This window comes from Perissodus microlepis, chromosome 11 (assembly GCF_051167445.1).
Source record: "Perissodus microlepis isolate ML-2025 ecotype Zambia chromosome 11, ASM5116744v1, whole genome shotgun sequence".
NCBI classification, from domain to species: domain Eukaryota; kingdom Metazoa; phylum Chordata; class Actinopteri; order Cichliformes; family Cichlidae; genus Perissodus; species Perissodus microlepis.
Genome location: NC_140471.1, coordinates 26165259 through 26190693, shown reverse-complemented (window position 1 = coordinate 26190693; position 25435 = coordinate 26165259). Strand labels below are relative to the sequence as shown.

Below are 25435 nucleotides of genomic sequence, written 5' to 3'. Positions count from 1 at the left end.
CTCAACAAGCAAGGAAATCCTTGACAACGCCTCTAACTTTATATTGTTAAATATAATCTGTGCAGATTATATTCATGTTTTTTTAAACGAATAAATACTCCAGATTACATATCATACTTAATTGCCCAAACCTGACTGACATGCTGCACATGCTGCATGGTGCTCTATGACAACTTAAGACACTTTAAAGTACTCAGCTCAGCACTTTTGGGACGTTTATGATATTCATTAGAATTTAATCTCATTAATAAAAGTGTAATTGTGTCAGTTGTTGTACTTGGCAGTCAATAAGTTGGTTACAAGTGCTTTGTTTGCACATGAAGTCCAAACTCCAGTGAGTTTAACCGTACGATAAACTGTCAAAACAGCTCAATCACAGTTTTGGTTCAACCCCCACAAACATTATCTCAGCATAAAATACAATGTGAGAACATATTTGGCATCTATATATTAAAAAAGAAACTGGTTTGCGATGCACATTTTGTGTCTTAACACCCATACTAAATGTAAGAAGTAAATCATATGCCAGACCACATCAGAAAAACAGTGTGGGTGACAACCTTGCTAAATTTCCTCTGTACTGGCTGTTGGACCACTTCCGATGTGTCAGGCTCATTTAAGCTGTTAAGCTCAATCTAAAACCTTTTGCTGAGAGGCAGAGTTTGTGATCTGTGTTTTTTATGAGCAGTAATGGTACAGCCAGGATGCTTCATGTTGGGTTTTATTTCTGCGGGGACAGGAATTTCTCCCATATGAAACAGAAAGGCTTCATTTTCATCTTTTTACTTGTTTGGAACTTCTCTACTTTCTCAGGAAACAGTGAGTATCTGATCAAATCATTACTTAACTAAATTCATTATTTTAATTGCTTAATTAAATACAATATATTTAAAATACAATTGATGAACTGACTGTTGAATGTTTTATATTTTTTTCAAGTGACTGTTAATATAAATGAGCAACGTGATATTTTGCAAGTCGCAGCACAACTTAATTTTTCGCTGGGATGTCAAGCTGTGATACCGTGTCAGCATTACAGCCATCGATCAGAGTCTTTCAAATGGTTTTACAAGAAGGACCATAGCAGTAAGCAGGTTCAGTTATTCTTCCGAGATAAGAGGGGAGTGCAATATCATCAAATGTCCAATCCCAAATTGAGAATTGGATCCAATCATTCCTTGGTCATCAGTTATTTTACTGAGGATGATGAAGGTGTGTACTGGTGTGAAACCTGCCAAGAAACATGCCAAAAGTCCACTGACATCATAGTGAAGAAAGGTTTGTCCTGCTTTCATATTTTTCTCCGTTAAGGCAGAATCTACCTGTGATTATGATTTTTAAATTTGCCAAAGATAATTATCACAATCCTTTACCTCTCTTTTTTCAGAGACATGGAAAGAAGTCAATGAGACAGTTTACATTGTTGCTGGCAGCAGTTTTCAGCACACATATTCAAGTAAACTTGATAAAATAAACTTTTGGACTTTTGAAGCAATGACTGCTGTTGGGAAATCAGAAGTAATAGCAACAACAGACAATTTGACTTTCAACAAGTCTATATATATTGGAAATGTCAGAAGAGAAGATGCTGGGAAATATACCTGCTGGATGAGTAGCTGTGTCGGACACAGTATTAAGCGAGTCACTATCAATTTGTGTGTAGTTACAGGTGAGAAACTAACACACAAACATAATTGTTTCATAGTAGAAGATAACCTGATGTAACCTTTTGATCTTTACTTACAGTATATGACAGTAAGGATTCATCTGCATCTTGCGCTGTGACGTGCGGCATGAAATTAAATAATCCAAACAGAACTTCAACTACATCTGTGCCTGTACATCCACACGGGTCCCTAAAGTGCAATATAGATTCAGTGTTTGATGGATACACTACAGTTACTAAGAGTCCCACATTTAGCACAAACGCATTTAACACAACAACAGGTGGGTGTTTAGCCATATGCTGTTTGTGAATCTTTTTCACCTGAATCAAAGAAATATTAATATTTAGCTTTTGGTTTAACAGATTTTCAAAAAGAGCCTGAAGACTGGATCCCACTTACTTGTGGTATATCAGTATCATGTGTCATTTTAATGGCACTTATAATTTTCTGCTTGAAATCAAGGTTACATTCAGGTAGGCTATGCAGCTGCGCCTAACTTCCACTTCCTGTGTATTTTATTGTTTTGTTTTTTTTCTTATGGTTTGCTTGAAAAATTTCCCCCTCTGATTCTGAATATGCTTCTGCTTCTGTCTCACCAAAGCATTTCCTGTTCAAATTTGTTGCTGTGGCTTGAATAGCAGGGTAAGTGTCTGTGCTGACATCGAGGTGTAACCTAAAACTCTCATGCAGAAATTAAGTGTGTGCGTGTTGCTTTGTCTGGGTAATGAAATTTATTGCTTTTTACTGCAGGTGGAAGAAGAGTCTTCAGTGGTTTATTCATCAATTATCATCAGGACACCCGGCAAAAGAATTAATCACATGACCTCCAGTGATTGTGTTTATTGTGAAATAAAAGTATAGAAAAAAAAGTCCAGGATAAGTGCAGTCACTTTTATTTATATAGCACATTTTAAAACAATATGGATTGGTCCAAAGTGCTTTTCAGTTGACTGTTAAAATAGGTAAGGTCATTAAAGGGCACTGGTTAGAATTATACTTTCCATCCTTGCTGTCATTTGATGTAGTAACTGATTCCTCAAATTACTTAAATTGTAACTTCACCCACACGCTTCTCAAGGGGAAAATCTGAAACCATGAGTCTTTTTTTCCAACAAAGGAATGATTTCTAATCGAATCGTTAACTGAACTTTTACCTAATTCTCTGAAGGCAGGGCGGGTGTTTTAAAGTACATGGATCGAGATAATTTTAATGAGAAGCTTTCAGTGCGATACAGATGTTTTGTAACAACATTTTTTTTTTGTTGTTGCTCAGTACAGAGGTGAGGTCCATTCATGAACTGCATGAAAGCACAGTTTCTGATTACCTTGCAGATCAAGTTAAGATAAAACAAATGTAGGTAAAGAAGTAAAGTTCTTTAAAGTTGACATCAAAATGTTACGGCAATTAAATGCTGCTTTCACAAAGAGGAACGTTATTAGGTACATTAATTTAGTCGAGCTCAGCAATTAAATTTTTTTTAAACAATTTCTATTTTTTGTTAAAAGAAAAAATACTTTTTACACTAAATTTATTTTACAGCTCTATTTTGTCTTGCAGTTTTAGGTTTTGTATAATCACCATATAAAATATGACCACAGTAAAAAAGCATCTAAGCAAAAGGTTGCATAAAGAAGGCTGTTATAAGTGTTAAAACCACAGCAGTACTGTGTCTGCAGTGTTAATCAATAATGATCATCAGTGATAGCAAAACAATAACACCCTGCAGACAAAAGGTTATAGTATGATTATTACTGATTATTACTCCGGATAGCCTAAATTGAAAACAATGTGAGTACCTCACCCACTTTTTTTTATTCACCACAACACCAACCCACAGAGACAGACAGGACATGACACGCAGGACAAACCACTGCATCACGATCTGCCATTGGTGGTGGTGTACACAGCTCTAATGAAAACAAACCCAAATAAGGCAGCTGGCCCAAATAATATCCCCAGGCATGCACTCAGGGTCTGCTCATCAGAGCTGGATGGTGTATTCATAGACATACAATCTGCCCATCCTTTAAGTCAATTACCAGTGTGGCCCTCTCCAAGAAACATACTGCCACATGCTTAAACGACCATCATCCTTTTGGACTCACATCAATTGTGATGAAGTGTTTTGAAAGGATCAAAAAGACTGTCCTGGCCACCTTGGACTCTTTACTTTATGCACACATACAGAATCAGTCCACTAGAAGGTAGTAACACATCTGTGAAAATGCTGTTAGTTGACTGAAGTTGCATTTAATGCTGTCAGACTCTCTGAGAAGCTGCTCTTAGTCAGACTCACACCCTTTCTCTGTAACTGAGCTCTGAACTTCCTGTAAGATAGACCGCACTCAGTCAGAGTTGGACACCAGATATCAAACCTCAGAACTGTGAGCATTGGTATTACTCAGGGGCACATGCTGAGTGCACTGCCACATGCTGTCTTCACATATGAGTGTGAGCACCCCCCTAATCAATACCAGAATTATAAAATTTGCATATGAATCTAAAGTAATTGGGCTGATTACTGGCAGGGATGGCATAGAGAAGAGAAGTGAAATGACTAGTGGCCTGGTGTCAGGAAAATAATCTTGCCCTAAATGTAGATAAGAGCGAGGCGATCTGAGGAAAAAACACTCCAAAACAGAGGTAGAGGACAAACATGAGGTTGGATTTCACCTGGTCTCACAACACCCAGCAGGTAGTGAAGAGCACATTGACTGTACTTTCTAAGATGACTAACAGGGCCCAGCTACACTACTCAAGACAGGAACACTCTATTGTGCGAGAAAAACTGCACAATAAATCACAGGATCATCTTTTCATTAGTATATGACATTTACACCACCAGGGCTGTCAGCATTGCCCACATCAACATTAAATACAACACACACTCACAACACCACCAGTTAACAGGTAGGTGGTAGATTCTAAAGGTAGATGCAACAGGAGTCTGAAATCAAAACAGTAATAGTTTCCACAGTACTGATATTCCATTCGTATAGCCTGTGTTAATAAAAGCAGAGTACCTATAGTCTAAAAAGCCTGTCTGTCCATGACGTCCATGTCCATTTCTTTTTATTCTATACACGGATGACCTGCTGTCGATATTTTAACACTACCAGTAGGTGGCTGTAATGAGCCTCAAAGTTGCATGTCTACCGATTTGACACACCAAAGGAAGACGCTTCTCATTCATTGTTGTTGCTAACTGTGTTCACTTTTTCTTTCATAACTAAAAATACGTTTATTTCTTTCTGCGTTCGCTTCTTTATTTTTGAAAGGTAATATATTTTTAATGTTTCTGTAATAACATTGAAACGTTTAGCCTGGTAGCTTAAGTAACGTTCCGGTTAGCTACTAGGAAACCTAGGAAACCTAGTAGCTGTGTAGTAGTAGCCGTGTGTTCAGAACCCCGTTTAGGCCTTTGGTCAATAGTATTAAAACGTTATCGAGAACGAACATTTACCCTTTTTCCTCGACTACTGCTCTTCGTGGTTTCGTAGACAATAATGCACTATAACTGTTGTTTCGAGTGATTTACACCTAGATTAGAAAGCGTTATCACTGGCTATTAGCGAGCTAAAAGTTACAAACTCTGTTACCTATGGCGACAGGTGAAAATTTTTTGTTAATGATGGCATTGCTCCAACAGATGTTCCGACATGTATATATATGTATCTGCATGTAATTTTCTTTCTTTAGGCTCAAAAACCTCAAAGTACCCGAGGAAAGATGGAGGCGCCACCTGTTACTGTAATGCCTGTCACTGGGGGCACAATTAACATGATGGAGTATCTGTTACAAGGTAAGATATCATGCATCCACCGAAGCTGAAGCAAGTAAGCAGGCAAATAACTAACAAGCCCTGAGTGTTATACATAGCATATAGTACTGATAGTGGCAATACTACAGATAGTAGCTTATAGTAACAAAAATGCAAAGCAATAGCAATAATCAATTAATAGTTGCATTGTGCAACTGTTCAGCACAATGAGTAAAGTTACATGAGCAATGGCCTTTGGTGTGAAAGTGAACAGTGCTACATATGTCACCTTTGACCTAAATTATTATGCACTAGCTCCTAAATAACAGCTAAATTCTTATTATAATATTATTATAAATAATTTTTAAAATGGTGCATTTACAATGTTTAAAACCTTATTTCTTACCTTGGTCACTCTATTGTAGAATACTGTGGGCCTTCTCCTGGACAATCGCAGTTTTGCCTAAAAAATGTATGGTCCAAAGTTTGGCCATGTATGATTGCTGTGAAGTTTTATCAAATACTTTTTAAGATATATTTTCTTTGAAATATGAACCATTGAACCTCTTCCAGCATTTTTTTTATACATACCAGATGTTTGAACACGAATATCTGTTAAAGATAATAAAGTTAAATGCATATGATTTCCATATCCAGATCTGCAGATCCTATCTGTAAAGTCTCATATTTAAACGCACACCAATTTTTAATGGTATACAATTGAATTTCACAATAATGCAAAATGGAAAATTATTTCTTAGTTATAAAAATGAAATCAAATCTTTTTTGGGGTTTAAATTTCATGCTGGATTGAGCAAATGTGAAGTTGTACCACAAAAATGAAAAATAGTAATGCATAGTTTAACCCAAATAGACCAAAATTCTAAATTCTGGACGTTTCAGATGGTATTCTAATTACAACAGTGAAAATCATTTTGATTTATTGAGATAAGTTTAATAAATCAAAATGAGTATTTCATGACCTACTGAACTGTCTTATAATTTACACTAGGTTTAAAATATTACTGCAATTAGCCCTGAAAGTGGGTGGATGTGTATTTTTTTTTTTTAAAGGAAAATCCTTGAGGTATTTGATATATGAAGCAAAAATGTCAAAGCAATCATTATATATGTACAAACTATGGACGATCTGAGATAGTGGAGACTATATTTATAAATATAATATGTATGGAGTCCTGGCCATCAGATCAAATGTAATTTTTTGTATTTGTTCCTTGTGCACTTTATTTAATCAGGGAGTGTGTTGGACCAGGCCCTGGAAAGCCTCTTGCATCGGCTTCGAGGTCTGTGCGACAACATGGAACCTGAGACTTTTACTGATCATGAGTTGGTTTACCTTCTCAAAGGCCAGCAAGGAAATCCCTTCATTTTGCGTGCCCGCCGTTCCCTCTCCCACCCAACTGCTCCATGGCACCTACGCTACCTTGGTCAATCTGAAGTGGGAGACAAGAGTCGCCACGCTTTGGTACGCAACTGTGTTGATGTTGCTGCCACTCACAGCCTTCCGGAGTTCCTCAATGAGATGGGCTTCCGCATGGACCATGAGTTTGTCAGCAATGGACACATATTTCGTAAAGGTGCAATGAAAATTGTGGTCAGTAAGCTGTCACGCATACTTGTACCAGGGAATACAGAAAACACTGAGCATCTATCACTTTCATACCTGGTGGAGCTGAGTGTGTTGGCTCCTGCAGGACAAGACACTGTGTCAGAGGACATGCGCAGCTTTGCTGAACAACTCAAACCCCTGGTTCACTTGGAAAAGATTGACCCTAGCAAACAGAGACATTAGCCAGTTTTCCACAAAAAGGAACTCTTCCCGGGTGACTGGGAACCTTGGGAGGGACTCCATGAGTTTCCTCCAGAGGAACCAGGTCTAAGTCAACTTCTGAGGGAATTATTTCACTCTCAAAAAAGTTCCTTCTCAGGGCAGTATATTTTGAAAATTCAGTAACATTGGTGTTGGGGCTTGCAGCATTGAACAGAACTGATTGGCAGCCTCCTTGCACTATTTTAGTTAACTGCCTGAGCTATAGCTGATGTTATAGAGAGGGAGGTTGTTTTCAAGTGGGATAGTTTTTGAATAAAGGGGGGTGGGGGGACTAAACAAAGTGGTGAGTTAGAGGAATAAAATATTTTCTTTTTGTATTGTCTCACAACGCTTATGTTCTGAAGGAAAATTAAACATGGTCACACTTTTATGAAGGAAAAGCCATGTGGGAAGTTGTGGAATTTCCAGATTTTGTGTGAATGGAAGCAAAGATTCATCCTGTCCTCTGTGGCTGCTTTACTGTGTGCTTCAAAGAGACACTGACCTGCAGGTATGACACAAAGAGCAGGGAAAAGAGACATAGACGCCTAATATGTAACGTCCTCATTATCAACTATAAAGCCCCACTTTTAAAAACACCTGTCACTTCATCAGAGAACTAATGTGCATAACCATTGTATGTTTTTTTTTTGTTTGTTTGGTTTTTTTTTTAATAAAATGAAATAGAGTCTATATATAGTCTTGATTTAACAGTTACTATTTGGTCCATTTTTAATGAGATAGAGAACATTTCAGCTAATACTGTTAAACATCACTGCATTCTACTAACTTCTACCAAATCATGGTTCTATAAGTTAGGCTGTAGGCAATCGTATACCTGTGCTAACAATCAATACAATTCCTAGAAAGCCGAAAAATGATTTTAGTTGTTTATTTTTGCAAATGATAACAAACTAGATAATATTTTTCATGTATCAACATTTCAAAACAGAATTTGAGATGTATGATTTTGGGTATTTTTCAGTTTATTGGAATCCTTTTTACATTTAAAGTTTCTTTTCAACACTCAGCTTTAATGGATATGTTCACTTCATCCCACTAGGGGTCTCTGTTTCTCTTCTTTTAAATATCCTGATTGAAGCAAATTGGATGCTACCTCACATCATCTACACGAGCTGTGGTTGCCATGGAAATAATTAGCTGTGAGATCTGCACATCTTTCCCCCCACTCTAATTAGCTTTCTCAATTGCTTAATGATACATAGACCTGTGAAAGCCTTCCTTTCTTCCCCTCAACAAAAGCATTGATTTTCCCTCTCTTTCCCCTCTCATTTCTACTGTTAACCCATTAGTGGCTCTTTCATGGGAACATGAGCTGGGACTATTACACATGAAAGCACTACATCTGCTTCAGGTTCTCCACTGTTAATATCGAAATCCAGAAAGGCCCATGCAGTAGTGTGTCAACATTATGGCCCGATCTAACTGCGGAGACCAAAGTAACTAATGCACATCCTGTCAGTTATGATAATAATGTTGGTAATAAGGCATGAGTGCTTCTAATAATACCCCTACAGGAAGATGCATTTGCAGAGATTGAGATGTAAAGTGACCGCGTGCATGTCTGAGGGGGAGAGCTCCAGGGCAGATGGCTGTCTCTACATGTTGACCTACCTGCGTATCATGGCTGATGAGGACAAACTCACTGAGGTGGAAAGGTGAGATGGCAGTGCTTCCACATGCATTTGGTGCAAGTTGAAAAACAACACAAAATGAACTTTGAACATTTACTAATATGTTAAAAATGTGTACTTTTCTAATCTTGTTTTGAAGTTAAAGTTAAATTGAACTGCTACTTGGTACACAGGAGTTGCCTGTCAGTGAGACTGGATTATCTGATGGAGACAGTTTTATGTTCCAACAACCAGAAGCAGACTGCCGGCCCTTAGGACTAAAGCATGATGTTTCAGCTCTGAGTGAATTATGTATTAAAGAGGCAGATGCCTCCTTGCCCAAGGCTTTATATGTCCAGCATGGATACACTACAGTCTACTGGCTTTCTTCCACTTAAACTTGTGTTTAGCACAGTGCTCTTTGGTGATGAGCTAGACTCCCACTGCACCTCCACTCAGCACTGCATTGCCTGGAGAACAGAGGCATAGTTAGGCTAATCAGTGTCTTGGCATCAAGCCTACTTGGCTATTGTGGATGTAGCCAGCCACTGACTTGCACAAGTAAGAGATTTAACTCATTGCTGGAGGCAATATGATCTGTTCTGTGGTTTATTTCAAGAAACTGAGACCAGAGCGACACCCTTTCAGAACGTGATATGGTTAAGGTTGCAGTACTCGAATGATTATTAATCTTATTCACTTTCATTGTTGGGTTGTTAATACTATTTCATAATGCCTGAAGCCTGAAATACTTTCATCATCGATTAATTTTTCAATTTGACGACGCAGAGAAGGGTATATTCTTTTTCATCGCTTACACCCAGCTCCAGGAATATCAGTTTTCTTTTAATGGATCATCCAGTCTGTAAAATGTCAGAAGAGAATAACCAAAAGAAAACAAGGTACAAGTCTCATTGAAGTTCTTGAAAGAACAATGTTTTGCCATTATTGCTTATTTGTTTCTAACCAACAGACCAAAGTTTGACAGTATTTAATTTTCAAAGTGGTAATTGATCCACCCTCTAAAATGACTGACTCTACTGTGGACACTAACTGAAAAAGGTAATTTATTCTTCTAGTTGTGCATGTGCATTTTGTCTGAAAGCATAGCCTTTAATAATCTTTGGCATCAGTTTATTATAACACAATTACACTCTCTTCAGCTTTGAGCATGAGAGCAGTGCATGCTGATTTCCCTCTCTGGACCATTTGGTCGTTCTCTGTTTTTAACAGTTAAATATAATTAATTGGCTAAGGCTAAGATTGTGTTAGTTAATCATATTCTGTTAGCCCTCTGAAACAGGGATGGAAGCCATTACCTGCACATGCCTTTACTTTCCTCTTTACAACACAGTCTTAATTAAAACTCTTGGCACCAATTGTCTTTGCTGCCTCTGTTCATAGTTGGCAGTGAAGATGCCAAGATGCCACAGAAATCTGGCACTGGCTCGGGGCAGGAAGTCTTCAAGTCAGCCTACTTTGGGTCAAAGCCAAGAAGGGGTGAAATCCAGCGTCGCCTACTCAGAAATGTTCCCAATACTTGGATATAAGCCCTCTCCTTCCTGTGTCATTGGGAACCCATATGCTTGTTAGAGAGTGTGGGCTATTTGCTGAGAGGGGAGGGAGAACCAAAGGAGGTGCTTTCCCAGACAGACATAGATCTCCCTAGGGTGTTCTTGTGGCTTCTCTAGATTCCTCTACTTCCAACCGTGCTGGGCAGAATGGGGTGCAGGGATAAATTGCACAACACCACAAGGTTGTGAGTGATGGCTAAAATGCCAGGGCCAAAGAAATCCATAAAGGTATTATAGAAATAGTCGGGGGGGAAGTGTCCCTTTCCTTATTTGAAAGAAATTCCAGAACAGTTTCTAGCCATGCAAAATAACAGGCACAAAGCTCTGACTTGTTGTTCATGTGGTGCTCTGCCTTGCTTGTGGCTGACTGAGGTGATTATTGCTGTGCAGAACACGCTGTTCTAGGATCAGCCATTCAGTGCTTTAAGCCAGCCTTGCTGCCTCTGGTATGTCTGGTATGGGGACAACTTAGCCATCAGCCTGGAAGGGACTGAAGTTGTAGTTTTTAAACTTGTGCTGCCAGAGCCTTTGTCTTTGCTTTTCCCTTTTTCTCTTGAGACTCACTCCTGCTGTGGGTCTCTGGATCTGATCGTTTGCCTTTTTTTTGATAGTCACAATGACTTTTCTTTCGCTTCATTTGTAATCAAGACACATTGTGTATTCTCGAGTGTCACCAAAATTGTGGCATTCATAAGTGTTCCAGGGGAAGCATCTCGAGTAGAACCTTGTCTCGGAGACTAGAGGCTTGACTCGCTCCACCTCTGGTTTGATTGAAATTCTTGGCATGCAATAATCAGAATAGAATAAACCATCACCCATTAATTATATTTGTAGTCAGAATAGGGTTTCTAGGCTTATTACACACAAACTATTAGCAACATGGCATTTTAACCATGTGATTGTACTGATGCTGAACGTTAAGTCATTCCGTGACACACTATATGACACATCCTCCCACATTTAAAAGCGTGCTATTTTTGACGCATATTTCTCAACATCACTCATGTCTGAGTGCACAGTGTGGCCTTGTTGTGCAACTTTTAAGTATTGCTTCTGTCCACAGTTGAACGCAGGAAAAAGGTGGAGTCCTCAGACAGTTTGAGACACCTTTCTGCACAGGGGCTGTTTTGATGATGGATGTGTCATTGAAAATGAGCGTGTTTATTTTAAAGTGTAGTGACTAGAATACACACGTCTAAATTTGGGTCCAAGGGTCTGTAGATGATGTATAATTGTAGTGAAATGCATTTTTCCTCTTTTAAATATTTTGATGGCCATGGATTGACAGCAAAAAGCCCCCACAGGTTATAGCTGTTAAAATGCTTGCTTGGAGTGGCTGCCTCACTTCTAAATAATATTAGTTTTTATTTATTCATTTTTTAATTCTTTACTGGAAGTGAGAATCTACAGAAGCAGGACTGTTTTAAGGTATGAATAAGTGAATAACTAATAGTCTCCCTACAGCAACCATCACCACTGCATGCGTGAGTCCGCCTAAAGCTGTCAGGCAGTGTTTCTGTAAACATGTAAGTTCCACAAATCTTTCTTAGATTGATACAGGTAAAAGGGTCAGGTAGCCTAGTGTTTATAAGGGGAGATGGCCAATCGGATTCAAGCACCTGTGACTCTGTCCCCGCCCAGCCGTCAGCTCTTAGAAGAAGGTGGTAGGATAAAGGATCGAATACCCCAACGCCTCGACCCCTCGGTCAGTGCAGCTAAAGAATTGCGCACACGGGTCTGACCGGAGCTCAATGCGCTGGGCAGTGTCTTTGAGGCAAATGCGTTTTGAAATGACAATATGTAAGTCTTTTGTTTACCCTCATTTCTGTGAAGTATGGAGGATATATATATATATATATATATATATATATATATATATATATATATTTCATTCTGGCATCTGAAGCACCCCCCCCCCCTTCGGATTAAAATCTAGGGTTAAGTAATCTCGGTTAATCTGAACTAAATCTGTCTAATCGGCATAGAAAATTACACTCACTGAGGTATTGCCCGCAAATAATCAGCGGAGCCGGGCGCCGTAAGTTCTCCCTGAAGGGCATTTGGACGTTGCACACCGTGCACGCGACAATTTGTTACGCTCAGACTTTTTTTTTTTTAAAGAGAAAAACCCGTGTCGCAATTGTGCAGGAATTTTTCCTTTCTCTGCGTTACACATTGTCTTGTTTTATTAGGGCTGGACACGGAGGCTGGCACACAAAGCGCCATGTGACGCTCCGCCACAAAGATCATTATGCTGAGTTTTGATTAAGAATTTTGGGTTTTTGCCCCCTTCGTTAGTAGCCTAACTGAGGCGCAGGAGAGAGGAGGGAGAGCAGCAGAGAAAAGAGGGAGAGCGAGAGGGAGAGAGAGTTCGGGATTTCGCTGTAATCATGTTTGGAGAGTATTGATTTCGTGAGCGCACTCCAATTGGCAGCATCTCTACTATACAGCGCCGGCGCGTCATCCTCGGTTCACATCGACGGAACGAGTTGTAAGCAAATGAGAACATGTGTGGGATCTGAGTGAGTGAGAAAAGGCAAGGGGTGATAGAGGGGAGCAAGAGGAGGTGTGATAAAAGCCAATTTTATCATCCCGACGAGTGGATACGAGATTTGATTGCCGGACTATTTTTCCCTCCTTTATATTTTTTCAGACAGGGAATTTATCGATTCGTCACAAGCGCACGCCTCTTCATTATAATTGCAGACAGTTGGGTGCTGTTCAGGCTGAATGGACTTGAATGTGCCGCTGCCAGCTTAATCCGTGCAGACTGGAAGATTTAATAATTCACGGTAATCACGCATTATCGCCTCAGTGGATGCTCTCTACACAGCCCTGGTGATTTTCCCCCTCTTTCCCGTTTCTTCCTGTTGTCTTCTGGAGGATTTATCGACGGCTGCTTTTGTCCTTATCTGAGAGATCATCTGTTGCTGCAACTGGATTGAGAAGCCCCCAAGACTGACACGGGTTTGAATGTTTTAAGGTGATGCGGACTGCCAAATAAATAGTTCAGTCACCATTAGAGAATTTACTTCAGGTAAAATGGACAAGAAATTATTATTACTTTTATTACTTCTGCTATCTCTACACGCGAGGCTATGATTTTTCTTTCATTCATCATGATTCTTCTACTCCGCTGAATTGCCCATTATTGATTCAGACTGAGCTTAATAGCCATATTACAAGGTAAATTCCTACGTGAAGACAGCGGGATACGTGAATCGTGGAGGTATTTCCCCACCCTTGCTCTACGTTTGATTTATTCTTTTTTCAACTGAAGGGTAAATGTTGATGATGGAGGACGACGAATTAGACGCTCATCAGGTTGATTCGGATTTCGAGCCTCAAAGCCGCCCTCGCTCATGCACCTGGCCGCTGCCTTGTCCACAGGATTTCCCCGGTGGACACGAGGTGAACGTAGGTCTTCCACTGGCCAGCATCAAGGTAGAACCGGAAGACATCCCCGCTTGCAGAGCGGGGCTCGTGGGCGGAACGCCGGGAGAGCTGAAGCATCCAGCCGGCGCCCCTGCACCCACAGGCGCGACGCACCCATGCTTGGCTGGCGCGGCTCTGGATGTCACCGGACCCCTGCGCAAAGCCAAATCCTCCCGACGAAACGCGTGGGGGAACCAGTCCTACGCGGATCTCATTACCCGCGCTATTGAGAGCACCCCAGAAAAGAGACTCACACTGTCACAGATATACGACTGGATGGTCCGTTATGTGCCCTATTTCAAGGATAAGGGCGACAGTAACAGCTCAGCTGGCTGGAAGGTAAGAAATAAAGCAGCCGGGCCAGCGTGACAAGGTTGTGATAATCACAGTGATAATATCGATTATAATTCCTGTTCACTAAGCTATTATGATTCTTTCACCCCGCGTGACTTACACGTTACCGTGGGATTCCGCGTCTGTTACGCATGAATGGTGCCATGCGTTATCTTGTCTTAGTTCATTACTGCCGTCAGTCATTTTAATATATCACTGAGGCAAATTGTAATAGAGTGGAGTGGAATCACTTGTTACGTCTTTATATAAAAAAGAAAAAAATGAGACAGAGAGAGGAAAGAAAAAAGGGGCTTTTCTCATCCCAGCTGCAGAGAGCCTGGTCATGATGGGCAGCAGTGTTCATAATAGCGCATAAAATCCCCTCAGTGGGAATAAGACCACAGCGGTTCACGATGAATCTCAGTACATGCTACTAATAATAGACAAACAGAGAAAATCATCCCATGCATTTTCATGCAGAGAGAAAGTCCAGATCTTTTAGTTATGATTAAAACATATCTAAGAATCAATGGAGTGACACTTGTAGGAGATCACAGGTCAACTGACCACCATGTAAATATTTAGTGGGGCGTCTACAATTGACCACAGTCCACTACCACTGCCTGTCTGGCTGAGAGCCTAGAGTAACCTCCTGGACATCTGCCCATGTTATCAGCCCCTGCTCCCAGCCTCATCTTGTTTCTATTCATTATAGGCAGCTGAGGACAGCGAGAGGGGGCAGAGGGATCAGCAGGGCAGCAGTGCTTGTCCTGATGGTGTAACTTTGCAGAGCTGAGCTTTGAGACTAGATGTTAGTTGATTTTCATGTCAATACAGAAAAGACGTGCTGAGTGTGATGGCTCTTTGTAGATGCAGTGCCAGTAGGTTATGTGTATGTGAGCAAGATGATTAGACAAGATAAGAGATCTTTCACATTAACTTCATGTTAAGCAACCGCACTTCTCTTCCAACCTAATGCTTGGTGCTAAATTTATCTTGTTAAATACTTTCACATTATTTCTGTTCATCCACAGGGTGTGCCATTTACACCATAACATATCAACAAATATCAAAGTAATGGCATGACTTCAACTTGCATTTGTCTTATCTTTCTGAGGAATTAACCTTTTTTCAAAACATAGTCTGTCACCAGAGCTGAGTCTCTTTTTTTTTTCCGGGTGTGGGCCTCAGCTGTAGCACCTGACTGTCATTTTAAGCCTGTCCTGTTAAACTGAACTGACTGTTAAGGTGTGGCCTCAGGTAGACTTCTTCATTAGCTCTCCATTTACACCAGCAACCACGGGGCTTCTTTATCTTTCGCGCCAAAGCCCTACTATGCTATTTATGAAACTGCAAATTAAGGGTGTTGACAGTGGCAGTCTGAGGTCCTGTGCTATTTCAGGCCACAGGCGAGACGCGGGGCCCATTCCAGGTAATGATGGGGGATTAGGTAAGTCGTTTACAGCAGGCAGCCGTAATGTCAGTAACAGGCCTGACCTGGTTTTGGTCAGAGACAGAGAGGTAATATAAACATACACTTAGAAGTCACATGTGCAGCTCATCTAAAGGAACCAAGCAAACAGCTGGTGGAATACTGCCGCCCAGCAGCATACCTGTACATGCAACACAACATTCATCTCCAAGTTTGTAGTACCTGTGGCTCAATATATAAGAGTTGCATATGAAATCACAGGATGTCCAATCCATAATAAATATGTCAGTATGAAGCCACATGGACCCCAAATCCATCTGCCTTCTCTCTTACTGTACGTGTGCATAAAACAGGTGCACTCTGATACATATAATTTTACAACCACATCAAGCAATTAAATTTGACAGTAGTATTTGTGAGTTGGGAGTTTTCATGACATTTTGATCCCAATCAACAATATTGTATGAGCAGAGCCTTTCATGTAAAACTCTTTTTTTTTTTCTATAGTGGCAGAGAAACAGGGAAAACAAAACAAAAATAATACGGTGATGCAATCAAATGAAATTAAGTGGTATAAGTTTGCAGTTTCAATGCAAAGTTCAAAGGTGGAGGTTGGTTTTCTTGAAAGGAGTGGTCATGCTTTGGGGGGATAACCAACTTAAAGACATTGAAATCTCTCGAGGCTGTTGTTATTGAACATAGCGGTTCTAGAAAAATCTTACAGAGCAGATTGTGTTGCCGTGACTGCAATCGGAAAGGATGTGATGCTGGCTTGATGCTGGGTAGTAGACAGCCAGTACACCTAGACAGTGCCATTAAGCTCCTATAAATACCTAATGGCTTCTGACTTCTAGGAAGGCTGCAATATTCTGAGGTCACGGCTTCCTAATCAGCTCCTTAGTGGAGGGAGGATAGAACTGTGTTCTTGTGAACCCCTATTAGATTAGTGGCAACTTCACTGCCTTTTATTTTCTAGTTTTCTGTACATAAACTGATCCAACCCAGAAATTAATGGGATTTTGAACTGATGTTAGTGACTGATACTGAATCTCCTCCATATATGTGTGTCCTTTATGTATTCAAGGCTACTTACATCTGAGTAAAAGCATCCATGAGTGCATGTGGATGCATTCTGCATTTGTGCGTGGGAGAAGCACATGTCAATTGCAACAAAGCGTCAGGGTTAGTAGTGTTGTGGGGGCTAGTGCAGGGGGAGGGGCTGTCTACTTCTATTGGAGTGTGTGCTTGGGGCTGCTGATTGGTCTGACAGCATGTCACTGCGGTGAATGGTATATAGTCTTACTCTTGACTTCATAATGCCTCTAATGGCGGGGTACCACTTGGTGTCGGGATTGCCCTCTAGGCTCCCACAAGTTCATTAACATCAAGGGTGTTAGAAGATGCCATTGGGATTCTGGGGTGTTGTTTTATTGTATAAGCCAGCATGGGTGGTTATGGAATTCACAAATCCATAATACAGCAATGCTTTTGGTGTATTAAGTATGTTAAAGTATGTTAAGTATGCTTTATTTCTCTATGTAATTGCAACTAATAAGCACTGATGTGGAATAATTTTCTTTTTCCGTCTACTTTAAACATATAGTTTTTCCTCATTGTGCGTGCTCTGCCAGGAAATTTTCTCATACTTGGAGTGGCCAGACACCAGGGGATTGTGCAGCAAGTTGGCAAGGGTGCAAGGCAGTCACTTAGACACTTTAATCCAAAGTAATTAGACTGTTATTTATAAAGTGTATTTAGGTAGAGGTCTGTGCAGGGCCACAAGGGCAAAAGTTCATGCACACACACACACACGCAAAAGAAAAAGGAAAAAAAATCAGTCAAACCATCGATGGTTTGCCTGAAAGATTGCTCTCAAGAAAAAAAGCAGGAGGTGTGACAGAAAAGTGACTGCAGCAGTACAAAGGAAAGACAAATGGAATTTGGAGAAATGAAGAGGAAAGAAAGGAAAAATGTCTCTAGGTATATGTATAATCTTATCTCCTGTAAAGGCGCATAACCCCTGTCTCAACAGACAGTAGTATTTATAACAGAGTATGACTATATAACTTTATCTAATTGATTTATAGGTAAAGAGAGACAGACTCTCGTAATCCGGTCACAATACAAACGCTCTAGCAGCTGCTGAGCGACACTTGGCAAATATGAGGGATATGAATGTCAAATGTATAGCCGAGAATGTGTGACAGACTCTTAAGCACAATATGGAGAGACTTGAAACTTCCAATGTGTGTGTGTAGAGTTGTGTGCATACGTCTGTTATACGTGCGTGCGCTTGTATTGCCTGATGATGGCCGAGGAGAGTCTGGGAAGACTGGAAACTATCCTAGAATTCAGCTGATTCATATTTTATCCTCTGTCTTGGCTCAGAGGAGCAGAGTAATTTGAGAGTGCGACAGACACTCAGGCACACACACACACACACTCACACACTCACAAAATGAGAGCATATGATGCATGCTGGACAGATTTATGGTGTAGGATTATGAACACCTTACATCTCCCCGTGCCTCCTTCACCCAGAGCCAGGTTGCATTCAGGCAGTATATTCAGCTTGAACCTGGTATCTGATGCCAAGAAGCCCATTCTCACTGCATTTTCCCCTGCAGCCTTCAGGCAGCCGTGGCAGTTCATTTCTCAGTGAAAATGATTAATGTACATGCAAATTACCAAAGCATGGGCATGCATTCAAATATGGGAGACAGCAATCAGGAGACAGTAATATGAAAAACAATATAATTTTGCCTTTGATATTACTTTGCTTTCTCTTATCACTCTTTCTACCAGACACCCATGTTATCACCTCTTTTATCTAGCTGCCTTTCTCTTCTAGTCTGTCTATCCATCTATTCATTATACATTCTATGCATTCTTTCTTTATTAGTGGTTTTAGGTACGAATGCCAGTTGAGGTGTGGAGTCTTTCTCAAGGGAGCTATTGCGTCAGGATTTTGAGCTTTAGCAGTCTCCTACCAGTGATCTAGACTGCCTTAAGCAGCATGCTTCCTCTTATCTAAGGGAAATCTCATATCTCACATTATCTCAGAGATAATAGGATAACAATGCTGGATTTTACCCAGCACAGCTCGTCTCAGCTTCTGAGTCTTTTGGAGGATGAGGCCGTCAAGTTCCCAATTCGACAGGGTTGAATTAATTTGGATGCCGTTCTCAGTTGAACTTCAACAGTTGAAGCATTTTTTAATACCAAGGCTATTACCCACGCGTTTGCCTTTTTTTTTTTTGTACATTTCTTCTTTGGTGACATTTCTCAAAATATTAAATACTCGGTTCCCTTTTCTTCCCCATATGCATAGTGAAGCATAAAGAAATTGTCATTCTTTTCCCGTTGCACTATTTAGGGTGATGGTTTCCACCATTCCCTCAGGCGTACACATTTGCACGAAACACACAACACACTTGTGCCTCCTCAAACCACCCATGGAGGAACACTCTGTTCTTGGGTGGGGTGAACCATTTTTTTTTTTTTTTTTTTGGGGGGAGGAGGGGGCTGACCCGAGTGAGGAAGCTACTTTCTGCGCTTCCATTTTGCTGTCTGATTTGTTTTGAAAGCTGTCTGACTCGTGGTGATTGGCTCATAAGGAAGGCGTGGCTCTGTTTGGTAAGCTCTCCGCGGATATTTTGGCCAAACTGTTCACAGCTGCATGGACAGAATGTGGTGTGTGTTTCACTCTGAGGCCATGTAAGGTTGATGCCATGGAGATTTGATGGGGTGCGGGGGGCTTTGAGTGTTACATCAGTGCTTTGTGATTAGGACATATCGCTTTTTATTTCCATGGAACCCACACTGAAATTGAGGAAGGGAACAGAGTGAAGCTATGTCAGGGTAGTGCTGCTGGGCACACAGTGAGTCCCCGAGCATACACCTACAGTGCCCACATTTCAATAAAAGTGAGCAAAAGCCACTATGTTCCTACTCAGTTAACCTTCCCACCACATTATACTGACACAGGGAACAGTGTGACTTGTGGTCTTGTTAATAAAATATATTCACCATTACAGTCTGTTAGTTTAGAGGGATTGTTGAACAAGAATAAAAGGAGGTCGGTGGAATTAATAGTATTATTACTCCTAAAATAAACTTCTTAGAATAAAGCATTTTTCATTTAAGGCCATAAACACTTTCCAAAATGACTAATACACAATGAGTGACTCATCGTATAACAACAGGGATTGAAATGAAATGCCTCAGTATGGTGCTCCCCGATGTGGTTTAGAAAATAGTTGTTGTACATGATTCAGTAGTGTAGGCTCAATGGATAGGATTCACACAATAGTTTTTCTAATATCTGAGATTTCTGGGATTTTTCAACCGCTATGTCAAAGTAAATCATTCTAATACAGAGAAAAGTGTGTCACGTCTGATCTGATGGCTAGAGGATGGAGTTATTATGTCCTAGAGAAATGTTTGTATTGCAAATGTATTAAATGGCTTTGGATATCACTTCAGCTTGTGAATAAAAATGTTTGAGCCCTCGTGGTGCTAAAAATTTTTGCTCTCCGTGTGTAGCGGCATGCTTGTTGCTCATGTGTGTCAGCGTGCACAATGTGTCATTGTTGTGGTGTGCGGATATGGATGTTTCAGAGTGTGTTTCTCTATCTTCTCCTTGTGTGAGTGCGTGTTTGTGTGTCTCTGTGTGCATGTGGGTGTGTTGGGAGGGGGAGGGGGGGAGGGGGGTTGATGGGCTCAGTGGGAGCCCGGGTCCCGGGGGAACAGCTCTCGTTAATAATTCAGACGAGGCTCATTATCAAGGCAGCGCAGATTTCTCCCTGATTCCACCTTAATTGCAGGCAGGCTGCTCCACTCAGGCAGACGGTAGTCACGCTGGGTTGACTCTCTCTGTCTTTTTCTCCACCACTACATGGCCTGCTCTGCTCCATTCTGTTCTGCTCCGTCTCCAGTACTTACCCATGTCACAGCAAGATGGCCCTCGGCTAGCCTGCTTCACATTATTGAGCGCCTTAATAGCATAACATCTTATGAACATGCTATTTTGATATGTACTTAAAAATGTGCCTTTATATATGTGTATGATTAGATACAGAACATACGCTATTTGAGAATTCCTCTACAGATGATGTGGCAGACTGTGGAGCTGAAACAGTAAGTTGTTAAAGTCATGGTTTAGCAGAAAAATACTTCTCAGTCTTGTCATTTACAGTCAAAAAAAATGTTGTTTTGTTTCCAGCTTCTTAAATGAGAAGTTTAGTTATCTTGTCGGCATTGTATCGTAATCCTAAATTAGATAAAACTTGTGCTGTTGGTCAGACAAAAGAGGTTACTTACAGATGTTGCCTCGGGGTGCAGCTTTCTGACTCTTTCCATACTAAACAATTCTCTGATTTACCACAATGGTAACATCAATTTATGAGCAAATAACAATCATTGGTTGGAGCCCATGTAGGATATATGATGTGTGATTCATTATGACTGGGGGTATAGTTACAGATCCATCTAAAACACGAGCAGTGTGATGCCTTATGTTGCACACTACACAAAGCCTAATATGTTTTCCTTTCGTTATTGGCTTTGTGAATTATTATAATGGTGGGTTTATCCTTGAAATAGCCTATAGCCTATTATCATACTGATGACACAGTCGAACGTGTGTTGCCATGATTGATATGACGCTACAATAATACTCCTCTTCATGCCCATCTATAGGCTTATGTAATGTATCTTGTTTTCATAATTTACACTGACTGATGGGTTTCCATTCAGTCCATTCAGTGAAGCCCCGCAGAGAGTGCAACATAATGGGCCTGATCTTGTCATACATGTATATGAATATTTCAAATCAAGCCATTGTAAGTAGATGGGGGCTTTAGATAAACAACACAGATGCTTCTTCCCCTTTGCTGGTGCTATAAGATGAAGTGCGCTCCAAGCTGTATTTCTCTCCTAGCCTCAAAACTAGCTTCTCACAAATCACTGTGCCCATATTTCCTAATTCAATTTTTTCCCTTCGTCTGATATCTCTTCCTGTATGCAGGGGATTGATGGCCGTGCGCATGTGCATGTGTGTAAATGTGTGTGCTTAGGTGCATGAAGATTGCCGTGTCTGTCCCCGAGAAAGAGATGATGTACGTCGAGTTAAACGGAGTATTTCACAACGCTCCAATCTCCAGACCCTTCCTGGCAGCCATGTGCCAGGTCTCTCGCTTCTGTGTGCCTGTCCATCAAGCCCCTGTCACGAGCCAAAGGACTGTGGGAGGGGAAAGTGGTGCGCGTAAGGGCCGTCGATCAGTTTACCTGAGGTCGGCGGAACCGGCGAGTGATGGAGGGAGCCGCCTCACAAAGGGAAATGTAGTTAACGCTGACTGATATGAGCAGGTGGATAGAAAAAAAAAGAAAAAACGATGGCAGCTGTGAGGAGGAGTTGCAACAGTTATGTGCAGGAAAGATGCTTTTTTTTATGCTAATGGCTGGTGCGTATGCTGTGGCTGGACCATGGAGCTGATGGATGGAGCTGTGGAGGTCATCCCGGGGAACCACTGGTCAGCACCCTGCTGAGCTGTGATGTCGGCTCACCTGAGCTGAAAAGTTGAAACTAACCTTGAGGGAAGGAAAGGAAAAGATATGTGAATCTGTGGGCCTGTACATTTGTATGTGTAAAGCAACCCATGTGTGAGCAAATGTGTGTGGGAGCCAGCATATGTGTGGGGAGGTTACAGGATTGGAGTGAGGTTGTTGGGTTATGAGGTGACTGCGAGACCAGCTGGGAATGAGGGGGAGGGAGTTTGTGTCGTTTTGTGTTGATGGAAGCTATGGAAAATCGGGGGTGGGGGGTGTCTTCCGTCCTTATTTAGATTTCTATGTCAGTGGCATGAATCTGGGTCAGGACACTAGGTCCGGTGTTTAGTATGCTGACCGTGTGAGGTCTGAACTCCGAGTCTGCTTATATCCCTGAATGAACCCAGCACGTCTGCCTCGTTGTCTCCTTATTCTCTCCTCTACCTTTCTGTCTCTCTCTTGGACCTTTTTTTCCACTTCTGCCACCCCCCCATCTTTCACTTTATTTTTTTTCCAATTCTGTGCCAAGAGCTCTTTTCTATCTTCTTTCCTGTGTCTCTGCATTTTTTTTCCCTTTCCTTACTCCAGGCTTCCCCCCGCCACCACTCTGCTTTTTCATGCTCTCTTTTTCACTGTCAGTCACTCACGGCCTTCTCTTCTCTCCTCCCTTGTTCTATTTCACACTCTCAGTCCTCCTCACAAAGTAGCCTTTTTATCACTCATTTCCCTCTTCCCTCGCTCATTTCTCCTGCTCCTTTCATGTGCTTTTGAAATCCCCTTTTCATCTTTAGCGCTCTCTCTCTCTCTCTCTCTCTCGCCTGTTCTCTACCTCGCACACACATATACACACACACTGCCTCATTCAGTCATTCTTTTATTATCCCAAAACTAAAGTGATAAATGGCTCTCTTTCTTCTCCGTAAATGTCACTCGGGGAATTGTCTCTGCTCATTGATTGACTGGAGTAGAAGGATGGCCACACATGCACGTGTGCCAGTCGCATGCTCGTGCACACAGGCGGAGAAAAAAAAAGAGAGAGAGAGAGAAAGAAGACAGGATAAAATGATCTCTCATTAGAAATAGAGATTGGCTGAGACTGCATCTGTCAAGGTTAGCGTCTAGCCCTCACAGGTCTAGCTTAGTCTTCGAGGCTGATGCATTATTTGAAGAACTTGTGCAGTTGGTTTATAATGAAACATCAATTCTCCACAGGACTTGGCATTCAGAAGTGCTGGGATCAATCACAGTTAAACAATCTGAGCTGGCAGGCCGGGCCGGTCTTGCCATTTTTTTTTTTCCTTTTTAAAGTGACGTGACAGAGAATATGTAGGTGTTATTCACAGTTTGATCAATTGGCATTAGCTTATCCTTAACTGTCAGAAAAGTATCAGTCAAGGATAGAAACATCAGAGCCATTTTTCAGACCAGACAGTGTGCCAAGTGTGTGTGTGTGTGTGTGTGTGTGTGTGTGTAAGTAAGTAGGGGTTAATAATGCTCAGTCATTTTCTTAATGTCTCATTCACCCTGCCTCAGGCACTGGAGCTTGATAAAGGTCAAGACTACTGGTGGTTACATGTCGTCTTCCCTTATTTCATTCTCCTCACTGCACGGCAGGGAGGAGGGGAAGGAGAAGAAAAGTAAAGTCCAAAGCCAGTCGGTGATGCTGCTGATCTGCGTCTCTCCAGTTTCAGAACCAGGATAAAGAGATTTAATAGGGAGACAGTGGGGAGACAGGGGAAGCTGGCTCAGTCAGTGAAGAAGGGATGAAAATATTAAATTGTTAGATAGCGATAGAAGGACGGGGAGTGAGAAGAGAGGAAAATGGGGAGGGAGAGAAAAGAGAGCTAGAATAGTAGAGAGTAGATTACAGGGCTTCCAAGCAGGACTGGAAGCTAGACTTGGCTGCACTTCAGCTACACTCTGCACACTTCAGCTCAAGTGTGCGTCCATTAGTGCAGTCCCATTGCACTCAGAAAGCCGTGCACTCTGAGATGCAACACACACATATGCACACAGTCATTCACAAACAGTACATTTCTTATATACTGTTCTTACATGCAAAGCCCTACAGACATGCATCATAGTTAGCTTACAGTAGCTTTGGCCTCACACACACATTTAAGCCCCTCCCGCCAAAAAAGCTATACTGACCTGGTTTTGGTCATCTTTGCCCTCCCACTCACTTTCTCCCTTTCTTACTCTCTCTCTCTCTCACACACACACTCTCACACACACACGCGCGCGCGCACACACACACACACACACACACACACACACACACACACACACACACACACACACACACCATGTTCGCGATCCCTTCACTAGCCACCAGATTGCTTCCCGTCAAAATAAATAATTAAATGCGTGCAATAACTGCTTCCGAAAAAAGATCCCTCAATTAGTGCAAAATGGGTAAATGGCGTGGGGTAGGAGTGGTGGGTGGGAGGGGTGGTGTTGCGGGAACACACACAGACAGACACACATACACACTGTTACACGTACACACAATCTATTACATAAGGCAAACCATGACCCAAGAAGGTTTTTACGCCGTTGTGCAATGGTAATTTGCCCCTTCCCTTTAGCAATCAGCTTAGTGAAGTCTTTTCTCAAATCCTTACAAGTGATCCTTGCCCAAAGACCGGCTGGGGAGAGATCTACATGAGTGGCAAGGAGGTGCAAGAGGGGGCAGCTGAGGGGATGGCATTGTGGTCTGGGTTTCATGTGTGCAAATGCACCTTTGAGCTCTCATCTTTCCTATATCTCTAAACACCTCTCCAAAATTCCGAATGTCTATAGGAGAGAAAAAATAAACAAATAAATAAAATAAAATAGGTGGAAGCCATTCCCCTTTCTTTTGTTTGCTGGAGAAAACGCTTAAAGGTCTAGAAGTTGTTAAGTTCCTACTTAAAAATATCTATGTGTGTTAGTGGTTAATTTAATTAATGTTTTATCGATGAAGGTTTGTATTGTTTCGAACTGTTTAGCATATTAAATGAAAACATCGAGGGGGTGGGGGTGGTGGTGGTGGTGGGGGGATCACATTAATTGCACCCAAAGACTAAAGGGTGGCATTTAAATGTCTTACTTTATCTGTGTTAAATTTGTTCTTCTTTTGCTTAAGAGATTATGGCAAATTTTTACACAATACAAGCTGTATAACTGTTCCTGTTTTATGTACAAATGGTGGCTTGGAAAAAAAACTCAATTTTGCAG

The 25435-nt window shown here is 41.3% G+C and overlaps 2 protein-coding genes and 1 long non-coding RNA gene across 5 annotated transcripts in view; all 3 read left to right on the top strand.

Moving 5' to 3' along the window:
• Positions 1-612: 612 nt before the first annotated feature.
• On the top strand, positions 613-2709 carry LOC146378033 (uncharacterized). Of its 3 annotated transcripts, XR_014801712.1 has the most exons (7): positions 613-819; positions 940-1278; positions 1388-1669; positions 1747-1947; positions 2030-2140; positions 2269-2309; positions 2418-2709. It is a non-coding gene; the product is annotated as an uncharacterized LOC146378033 (long non-coding RNA). The 3 variants fall into 3 exon arrangements; XR_014801710.1 differs by having other exon boundaries at positions 2269-2709; XR_014801711.1 differs by having other exon boundaries at positions 2030-2309.
• A 2091-nt stretch (positions 2710-4800) lies between these two features.
• Positions 4801-7965, top strand: med18 (mediator of RNA polymerase II transcription, subunit 18 homolog (yeast)). The gene is made up of 3 exons (XM_084944927.1): positions 4801-4946; positions 5368-5470; positions 6685-7965. The coding sequence occupies exons 2-3, from the start codon at positions 5398-5400 to the stop codon at positions 7239-7241; spliced, it is 630 nt and encodes a 209-aa protein (XP_084801053.1). The 5' UTR covers positions 4801-4946; positions 5368-5397; the 3' UTR covers positions 7242-7965.
• A 4596-nt stretch (positions 7966-12561) lies between these two features.
• Positions 12562-25435, top strand: part of LOC146378031 (forkhead box protein O6-like) — a 29092-nt gene continuing 16218 nt past the window's right edge. Inside the window, exon 1 of the mRNA XM_084943652.1 lies at positions 12562-14241. Coding sequence (XP_084799778.1) covers positions 13753-14241 — 489 coding nt within the window. The 5' untranslated portion in view covers positions 12562-13752. The remainder of the gene's footprint in view (positions 14242-25435) is intronic.

Bases quoted from the DNA above. Each gene is read 5' to 3' on its own strand.
- med18 (XM_084944927.1), top strand. From the start codon at position 5,398: ATGGAGGCGCCACCTGTTACTGTAATGCCTGTCACTGGGGGCACAATT. The intron at 5,471-6,684 runs GTAAGATATCAT...TTATTTAATCAG, and splicing joins GATGGAGTATCTGTTACAAG to GGAGTGTGTTGGACCAGGCC.